At 42.9% G+C, this 11,012-nt stretch overlaps 1 protein-coding gene across 1 annotated transcript in view; it reads right to left on the reverse strand.

The window, feature by feature from the left end:
• rnf207a (ring finger protein 207a) overlaps positions 1-10,720 on the reverse strand; it is a gene marked incomplete at its 5' end in the record, with an annotated part of 46,047 nt that extends 35,327 nt beyond the window's left edge. The window contains 4 exon segments of the mRNA XM_080845996.1: positions 10,231-10,456; positions 10,601-10,658; positions 10,663-10,684; positions 10,686-10,720. Of these exon segments, the coding sequence (XP_080702122.1) occupies positions 10,231-10,456; positions 10,601-10,658; positions 10,663-10,684; positions 10,686-10,720 (341 nt within the window).
• Positions 10,721-11,012: the final 292 nt, after the last annotated feature.

The raw sequence follows: 11,012 nt of genomic DNA on the forward strand, positions 1-11,012 counted from the left end.
TCTTTGCCTTGATTTATTCAGTGTGTGCTGGGTGTTCAGTTTTCACAGTCCATGTTAGATCGTCAGTAAGGTGTATTCCCAGTAAAACTTGATCTAAATGACTTTAGATCAATGACTTTAGAAATTACTTTTAAACATGACATTATCGTATATTTGCCTCATTGTTCTTCTTGGACGCGGCAATGTATACAGCACTATTTAGAATCAATTTAGTCCCCTTTTGAGGATGTTCGGATGTTTTCCTCTCTATCGCTAATGTTGAATCTAACCACGAGCGACGCCACCTTTCCATTCTGTTGACAAAAAGCAGCTACCTCATTGGTGTAGATTAGAATGATCATTTGTCGAACCGTGACACCATATGCAACCAAGATCCTATTACGCTCTGAAGAAACTAGTTCTGAATAAAATAAAGCAGATCGTAGAATGGACCCTTCCGCAAACTCCGCCCCCCTTAGCAACGGTTGCTATATCAGTCAAGCATTCACGTTTCCCAGGTTCTCAGCATTGGTATGAATGGCATGGCAACATGTTTTCAACCGTGTCAATTTCAGCTCTACCCAAAGAAATCACAAGCATTTTTGGGAAAAACGGCAAGATCTCAGATCGAAGCAGGCAAAAGGGTCTGCAATATGCTTATATAGGCTACAACCACGACATTACATGCCGTGTTTGTAGACAGACAAATGCTAAGGCTAACAGGTTCATTCCAGCTATGTTTATGTGTTCTATTATCTACACAGTCGCCGCTACGCAAACATGTAAGGTGGTAAAACTGAATCGTATTTTAAGCAAGGGTTTTCTCACGTTTTCGATGCAGTGGGCAGATTTTAGCGACATAGCTTCTTGGAACAAACGTAGGTGCTTCTGTTTACGTTGCTGACATTCAGCTGATGGGGGGGTCGTCCACATTGTTTGATCCACAGCAGGCATTTCTCTCTCTGGGTCTTGGGTTTCGGGAAGGGATAACATGCTACCCCTCCCTCCAGCCTTTTTGGATTTCGGCTGTCAGAATTACACACTCCATAAGCGCAACGTTTCATTTTTTCTTCTCAAGCAGACGTCTCTCTCATTGACTTCCATTCATCAAAATGGCTCGCTTGACTGAGGTCCCGAGCTTAGTAACTGTTGCTATGCTATGATTGATCAGTTACCGTTTTGGGGAGTGGTCGCGGAAGGGTCAATTGACTGAAAATTCAGCGATTAACTTTTTTTTTGTATGTTAGCACGACTCGTTCTTTTTTATGAGCTAAAGATTGTGTAGATGCCAGACAGTGGAGCGGGTTGAAAACTGCTGGATGGCGCTTGTGAATCACAAGCTCACGTGTTTGTGGATGTGTGTGGATTTGCGGAACGAATGTCTAAAAAATACGAACGTGTGATTGTTGATCGACAAATGCTGAGCCTCGATTCACAAACAGAATTTTCAGTTTCACAAATGGCTTTTTTTTCACAAACTGAATTTTCAGTTTCACAAATGGCTTTTTGTTTTACACATATATTTGTAAAAAAAACAATAGCCTACACAAGTTACAAATCGGAAATTTGTATTTGTGGATCGCAAAACACGTGTGCAATTCAAGGCATATTTGTAGATCACCCTCTGTCTTTTGCAGTTATTTTTGAGACAAATCTAACTCCATTCTCCACTGTCTTTCTCTGTCTCTCTCTCTCTTCCCCCCTCTCTCTTTCTCTCTGAGTGAAGTCCAGAGGGACTCTTAGGTAACACAGACCACCATGAGTCATTTCTCAGCAGGAGATGAAATAAGGGCAGCGGCAGGTCGATTTGAATTGCCCCGAGGGCCGAGATCAATGCAGAGCGCCTGCCAACATGACTGTGTGGGAGCCTGTTGTCGTGTGACAGTGCGTGGCTCTCTTGGAGCGTGGGGTACTCCAAGCGTCCCGCCCGGGGGCTAAAAGAAGACCAGGAGCCTGACTGACCCCGCAGCTGTCCGAGCTACAGACACCTGACCAGAGACACCTCTCTCTGTCTTTCTCTCTCACTCTCTCTCATTCTCTCTCACTCAATTCAATTCAATTCAATTCAAAGAAGCTTTATTAGCATGAATGTTTTTTAACACTATTGCCAAAGCTGATTCAACATATACATATTATATACACATACAGAAAGACAAAAATAGTTGAATTAAAATAATAATAATCAACAAATCAACAAAAGAATATAAAAAGACTAGGGTTGGATGTCTGATCTTTGTCACCTATATGCCTTCTCTCAGCTTGTGGCACCCATACACAAACTGTGCTGCGATCTGCACTGTTCGTTGTTCCTCAACTAGGAGGGCTCTCATTTTTGATTCTTCATCAAGTCCTGCAAATTGTGGACATTTTTGAAGAAATTTAGGGTAAAAGATATTTCTAAGTGGGGTGTTTTTGGTCAACTCAGAAGGAAATGTTTCTCATCCTCGACCTCCATGAGGTCACAGTGGGAGCAAATTCTTAGGTGACTCTCTTGCCAGGATCTTCTATGCCGTCCAGTTTCAATTTGCAGTTTATGGTTGCCCAATCTGTATTTTGTTAGGTAACGACTTTGTGGTTGTTTTAATTTAGTCAGGTAATTTGCTAATTCATGTTTTCGATTTAATCTAAGGTAACAATTCATTTTCTTATTGTGTTGGGCATCTTGTAGCCATTGGGAAGTGTAGGCTTTTTTTTTTTTGTTGTGGATTTCTTTTAGTCGTATTGGTTTTGTGTCACTAATGTCATTGCTGTTAATAATCACTTTTAAGAGGTTATCTCTGTCTGGTTTTGTTGAGTTTGCAGACAGTGCTTTATGATTTAGGTTTTGGGGGTCTGAATTTTTTTAATGCATCCAGAATTTAATTGATCTTTTTGTGATGGCCAGGGACATAGGGAAACGACCTAATTCGGCCCTGCAGGCGTGGTTGGATGTACCTCTGTGCACCTGTAAGAGGGTTTTACACAGCTCCATGTAAAATTTCTATTTGGGATTTATCCCAAGATTTTTTTGATAGGATTAAAGCTGGCCCCCAAATTTCTGAGCTGTATAGGAGGATCTGTGTAATGACAGTCAATTATTTTTAGCCTAATTTTGATTGATGGTTGAAATTTATTTATAGTTTTGTAAATTGCATAGCATGCTCTTCGAGCTTTGTCACTCACTCACTCACTCACTCTCTCTCCCTCCCTCTCACTCAATCACTCTCACTCTCTCTATCTCACACTTACTCTCTCTTTCTCCTTCTCTCACACTCTCACTCACTCTCTATCACTCTCCCTCTCTTACTCACTCTCTCTTTCTCCTCCTCTATCACTCTCTGTCTCAATCTCTCACTCACTCACTCACTTACTCTCTTTTTCTCCTCCTCCACCACACTTTCTTTCTCTTAGTCCATGGGCCAGAGGCCAAAATTTCACTTGTCGGTACCACAAGGGGGCAAAGGTTACTTATAATTTTTGAAAACATCCATGTCTGTTGATGATATTTTAGTATGATAACCCTTCCTGAGTCGTAGCTAAATTAGAGTTATCAGCTGTTAACGCCCCCCTTGGAAAAAATGCATTTTAGACGCTGGTACATATCTTGGTTTAGACAAAAAAAAAAACATTGTGTTTGGTATCATTTTAAAGGGGACACTCTAAGCTTTCATTCAAGTCCTTGTATGATTATGTATGACAAGTACAGTGGTCACTGGAGCTCTTCAAACTTTTAATCACACACATTTTTCCACAATTTCCGCCTAAATCATATTGTTTCTTTTAGTCTTGTGACATCAAGGAACAATGGAGACACAAATCACTAGCACTGGAATACTCACATGACTCCAAGGATTCAGGAAATGTACAATATACCCATACTGCTTCATTCTGAGGGGTGATTTTCCAGCCTTATATCAAAAGTGCCGTTTTACTCTGAAAGTTACTAAACACAAGTCAGTTAGGTCACAAACTTGTCTTTACTTCAAAATGGTAAAGGATACAGGAAAATGTACAATACATCCATACTGCAAGTAATATAATCAAAATGATTACACTGTACACACACTGTTATTCATCAAACTGGTCATCGCTCTCATCATCTGACCCCATCAGTTCAAATTCTGGTTCTGTATCATCTGATAATTTTTGGTTGCTACAGATCTGTAACCTGCACATGTCTGTGCAGGTCAGCCCATTTCACAGACATGTGCAATTTGGCAGCTTGCATGACCGCACACACTTGCATGAAAGGAGCTCCAAGACTGCAGGTGGGGAACGCAACCAGTGAATGTCCAACTTGCCATCTTTGTCTGTCCATCCATATTGAGTAGGGCTTGGCACTGCAGGAGTAGCTTGCAGACAGCATTTCCAGACTGCTGCCTGATAGTTGGCTCGTTGAACATGCATGTACAGACAATCTCTACATGGTGGTAACTGACTGGAAAGACAGACCGTCAGCAGCTGGACTGGCTTCAATATCCTGACTCGAGATGAGATTGCCGTTATCCCCAACAATGTAGGCTATCTACCTACCATCAATGCTCCAGCAAGACAAATGTCTACTGTCAATGAGGTGCTCAACCAGTCACTGGCAATCATGCAACACAAGGCTGAAAAAGATTGTCTGTGTCTTTGATCAAGACCTTTATTCCAAGGCAGTTGAAATCACATGGAAACACAGTGACAAGTTCCAACACATAATTGTCAGGCTTGGGGTATTCCACACCATCTGCACGTTGCTGGGAATCATAGGAAAGCGTTTTCAAGATGCTGGGCTCCGAAATCTCTGCATTGAATATGGTGTAATTGCAGAAGGTTCTGTTGCTGGTGTTATGGATGGCCGCAGGTACAACAGGGCAGTGCGATTACACAAGCTTATGTATGAGGCGCTTATGCGACTGACATGGAATGGTTTCCTGTCCTGGTTGAAAGTAACTAACCTGAATGACATGGTTCACCTGGATGGGACACTGAGGACAATTGGCAGCCTTAGGAAAGAGGTCTCACAGGCTGCTTTGAACGAGGTCCTTGAGAAAAGATCTTGTACACGTGTAACACCAGGTTCTCGGATCAACCAGTAGCAAAGCACCAAAGAGTCGTCGCAGAGTTTTTAAAATAGGTTTAAGCAATTTATTACCATTGGGCACAAAGGGGAGTTTTGGGGGACAACTGCTCCACTCATGGGCTAAGACACACCAAGAGCACACAGCACAGTGGACACACTAAAAACCAGCAGTTGGACAATTTAAAAGTGAGTTAAGAATGTCAACCATGACAAAATCACACACGGCAAACCCAAAAAAAGCCTAAGAGTAAGCAGCTAACCCCCTAGCTACAGCCAGTGGCCCGTAGATGGTTACGGGAATAAATAGGTTAAAAGCTTTGCACTTTATTAAGTTAAGTTTAGAAATATAGATTAAAGAGGGCTATCAACTCTGGTCTTATCATCAAGCTGACCGCTGGCTGAGCCACTTGAAAGCGGTAGATGGCGTATAAAGTCTCAGTACAGGTCGGCCGCCCTGGCTGGGACAAACAACTCAAATAAACAAACTGAAACAAACTCAAAACAAACTCAAAACAGTACAATCATCTGACCAAACAAATACACTGCCACATGCAAACAAAATCACAGAACAAAGGAGTCAAACTAAATGAACTGTACGCCATCTACCTTACCCCTTGTGCACACAAGAGACCAAAAGACCAAGAGGAAGTGGATTGTTTACAGAGAGTTTTTATATGGCAAGTCTTCTTCCACTCTAATTACTTCCTGGACTTCCTGCTTAAGCGCGTTGGCTCCCCCGCTGTATTGGTCCCGACATTACACCCAGTGTTTCTCAGGGATGGAAATGGCAATCTCTCAGCATTCTGGATGTCCTATTTGGACATGGTTGAAATCTTGCTGGGGCTCATTCGAGCATCCAGAGAGGGAGACTGGATGCTACATCTGGCAAGCATTCGAGCAATGATCCCTTGGTGCTTTGCATATGACAGAATTAATTATGCATGATACCTTCCCTACTACTATGCCCAGATGTCTCAGCTGCCAACCACACACCCAGATGTGTAGACAGAATTCATGGAAGGACGGTTCTCAGTTCAACTGTGCTCCACCAATCCCTTTGGCCGCATCCCTGTTGATCAAGCTATTGAAGAAACAGTAAACAAAGACACTCAGACAGCTGGAGGGACAAAGGGATTCAGCTTGAAGCCAGGAGCTGTGACCAAATATTACCTAACAGCCGAGTACAGGAGCATGTACCTTAGACAGCTGAGAGAACTGATAGGCCAAGGCAGTTCCAAGCTGTCCCATCCTGATCTACAAGTGATGAAAAAGATGTCAAGTCTATCATTGACCTGATGGAGAATACCTGGCTCAATCCTATGGCTCCTTATGACACCGATCTGGTTAGCCTCTCCACTGGCTCCATTGCTCCACCTGATGTGACCAAGGGGCTCTTGAGAGCTCATGAGATAGGGGAAGAGGCCTACCAGGTATTCAAACAAACACGGTTAGAAGAGGACCCACCACCATTAAAATTTCATGACAAAATGACTAAGAAGAGTTTGAAAAGATTCTCCAATATCAGCGTAAAAAGAACTCATGGAAAGAAAGCCCAGGAGGTGGTTCTAAAGGCTGATATAAATCTGTTCAGCCACATGATCCTTGTGGCTGAAAGCAGGAAGGTGAATATGAGGGATGTCCTTGCTCACCCACTAGGCCCGTTGCCATGGTCACTTGCAAATCCTGATGGGTCCTTACGAAAAACAAACAAGGCTGCACTTGCCAGAGAGCTTGAAAATAATGTGTCTCCTGCAGAACACGTCCCAACCCCATCTACCTGCATCATTGATGGGATGAGCCTGGTCCAGAAAATGAATGGTGACAACAAAACCTTTGCACAGGTGGCAGAGATTAGCCTGGTGACACCAGCCTACGTATTTCTGCCTGAATTGATTTCAAGCTCATACTCAGTCTGGCCCAGCCCCATTGACAATCGTTTCCAGAACTCAAAATTTTGCCGGACCAATCAGCGAACAGTTCAGAGCTGTGACTCAAAACTCGCCTTGCCGAGTTGCATGTAGTCCAGCCGAGTTTGTAGTTTAACAGTATAGCAAAAATGGCTACGGAGGAAGAGACACGAAAAGCTATCGGAGAAGTTGTCTCAACTCTCGAGAACATCAGACAATTAAAAGGAGAACAAGAGTATTTTCTTGTAAGTTTTATGATTGGAAAGGACGTCGTAGCTCTTCTCCCAACTGGCTTTGGGAAGAGTTTAATCTACCGAATGCTTACTAAACGTTGCTGATTGGTTAAGGGAACTCCAATGATTTTAAACCTCAAGATAAGCACCCGCCCATCTTGGAAACCAAAATGCATTGGGTTGGCCCAGACTGACTGACGGAATGAAATGGAGTCACAGTCTGGTAACGGCCAGGCTAGGCAGAGATGGCCTTGACTCGGGTTCTCCAGGAAGCAGCACAAAGTGAAAGGATTGATGTTGTTTTTGATGTATACTGCCAGACATCGATCAAAGATGCTGAACGAGTGAACCGGGGTGCAGACACGACACTCCAGTACAAGAACCTTGCAGGGGGACACCATGACAGGCAGTGACGAAAATTCCTTTGCAGCCCCTTCAACAAGACCAGTTTAATCAGATTTCTGGTCATAGAGTGGAAAGGCCCACAATACAGAGGAATGCTGCATGGTAAAGTACTGTACATGACCTGTGAAGAAACCTGCTACAAGTTGACAAAAGATAAGTGTGAGGAAGTAGCAGAGTTGCACTGCACGCATGAAGAAGCTGATACACGCTTGCTTCTGCATGCATTCCATGCAGTTAATGCAGGCTCAAAGGCAGTCATCGTTACAGCTGAGGACACCGATGTCATGGTGCTTTGTCTTGGCTTCCAGAAAGACATCACATGTCCCATCTATCAGAGATGTGGGACACAGACTCGCACACGTTTTGTTGACATCAGCAAACTGATGAAATCACTTGGAAACAGCATCTGTGACAGCCTTATTGGCTTACACGCCTTCACAGGCTGTGACACTGTCAGTGCATTCGCTGGTCGAGGAAAGCTGAATGCCCTGAAGATGGTCAGAAAGGACACATCCTGCCAAAAGACTTTCAGCCAACTGGGAAAGTCATGGAATGTGAGTGAGGAGCTATTCCTGAAAATTGAGCAGTTTACCTGTGGACACATGTATGTTGCTAATAGCAGCACTAGTGAAGTCAATGAACTGCGCTACCAGCTCTTCTGCACTAAAAGAGGAGAAGTCGAGTCCAGTCAGTTACCACCATGTAGAGATTGTCTGTACATGCATGTTCAACGAGCTAACTATCAGGCAGCAGTCTGGAAATGCTGTCTGCAAGCTACTCCTGCAGTGCCAAGCCCTACTCAATATGGATGGACAGACAAAGATGGCAAGTTGACTTTTGTTTAGTAACTTTCAGAGTAAAACGGCACTTTTGATATAAGGCTGGAAAATCACCCCTCAGAATGAAGCAGTATGGGTATATTGTACATTTCCTGAATCCTTGGAGTCATGTGAGTATTCTAGTGCTAGTGATTTGTGTCTCCATTGTTCCTTGATGTCACAAGACTAAAAGAAACAATATGATTTAGGCGGAAATTGTGGAAAAATGTGTGTGATTAAAAGTTTGAAGAGCTCCAGTGACCACTGTACTTGTCATACATAATCATACAAGGACTTGAATGAAAGCTTAGAGTGTCCCCTTTAAAATGATACCAAACACGCGTCTAAAATGCATTTTTTCCAAAGGGGGCGTTAACTTCAACAGCTGATAACTCTAATTTAGCTACGACTCAGGAAGGGTTATCATACTAAAATATCATCAACAGACATGGATGTTTTCAAAAATTATAAGTAACCTTTGCCCCCTTGAGTGGTACCGACATCTGGTCTGGCCCATGGACTATCTCAATCATTCACTCTTTCTCCTCCTTTATCTGTCTCTCTCTCGCTCTTTTTCTCTCTCACTCACTCTCTCTTTCTCCTCCTCTATCAGTCTCTCTTTCTGTCTCCCTATCTCTCTCTCTCACACACTCATTCACTCATTCAATTATTTTCCTTAAGTGGACAGCGCAGAGAATATAACCTAGGGTTAGGGTTAGGGTTAGGGTTAGGGTTAGACATGACTGAACACCATTCATTCTAAAAACATGCATCTCTTACATTCCATGATGTACACTTACAGCACCAGTTAGACTTACATTGTCTGGAACAGGCTGACAGCCTTTAAAGTTGTTGGACCCCAATGCTAATGAAGATGGCTCAAGGTGTGGAAACCCTTCAGGAATTGCAGTGTAATTACTACAAAGGTGATCCCATATGCAAACCCATGCTGATATAACTATGGGGGTAAAGATGGTAATGGTAATGAATGTAGCAGCCATTCATACCAAGCTGATAAAGATATCCCACACGCACGCACGCACGCACGCACGCACACACACACACACACACACACACACACACACACACACACACACACACACACACACACACACACACACACACACACACACACACACACACACACACACACACACACACACACACACACACACACACACACACACACACACACACACACACACACACACACACACACACACACACACACACACACACACACACACACACACACACACTATACTCAGAAGACTGAGAGGAAGTTCCCCTATCCCAGACACCTGCTCTGTACAAGAAATTGCTGTAATATATGGAACTCCTCACCAACATAAGACATCAGGTGTTTTGAGAAGGGCACAACACAAGACAAACACTGCAAACACTGCAAATGTGCTTGTTGTACTCTGACACCTGTGGTATATGGCATCAGAATATGCAGTTTGTCTGTATATGAATTTACATTATTATACATTTCTCTAAGTTTGTTTGCATTTGACAAACAGTATACCTGTGGCGGGCAGAGTAATGTCTATCTATCCATTTGTAACAGTCACATATACTGCCAGTTTTATCTGCCTACTATCAGTACACTATCAGTACTCAATGATTCACACACAACCGCACATCTCTTCAGATCCCTATTCATAAGCAAATATACCTTCAGTTCTCTGTCACACCTAGGATAAGAACCACTGCCTAGATTCAAAGCCATTCACTGGCTACATAAAGAGAAAATACACATTTAGAATTAAGACACTGCCAGGGGAAGCCAGATCACAGATTGAGAAACCCCAATCTCCTTTGGCTGCATGCTGGACCCTTACCCACAGAGGGGGCAGTTGAGGCGGTTGTCACAGATTCTGCCATGCAAGCAGCTGGCACAGAAGATGTGGTAGCAGTCCAGAAGACACGGCTGCTGGTACTGCCCGTGGCACAGGTGGCACACCATGGGGTGACGGCTGGCATAGTCTGACTCCCACAGGCACTCACAAGCAGGGAAAATGCCTCCAGACATCTGAGTGCAGAAAGGCAGGCACTTAAAGGCAGGCACTTAAATTTGTTTTCCAGATTGATCATGTACTGTATTGCTTGTATTTTGTTGTCATTTCTTTTCTCAAGATAGAATATAAATCATTCATATCCAATTTCCTATATATAAGGTGAAAGTCAATAAATATATGCATTAACTTCTACCTAAAATGTCTAAAACAATGCAATTACAAAGTATGCAATAAGAGTAGAAGATAAGTAATATACATGACCATACTTTGATGACTTCATAAGTCCCAAATATGATGTACACATATATGTCATTTGCAAGACTTGACAGTTTAAGTTCTCTGATGTTCTCAAAGAACTGTCTCAAAGAAATGTTGTGTGATCATGTTAGCCCTCTCACCCCCCCCCCCCAAAACCCAACAACAACAACAACAACAAACCACTGCAGGTGGAATGGTTTGTAGTTCAGTATGCAAATGACATAACATTTAGTAAAGACTGTATATATAACTGGTTCAGCTGGTGTCTGTGCACAATGCATCTGTATAATGACGCTGTACACATTGTTGTGCACTAAGAAGGAAAACAGTACATTTAAATCATGGTA

This window comes from Sprattus sprattus, assembly GCF_963457725.1.
Source record: "Sprattus sprattus genome assembly, chromosome: 10".
Lineage (NCBI taxonomy): Eukaryota > Metazoa > Chordata > Actinopteri > Clupeiformes > Clupeidae > Sprattus > Sprattus sprattus.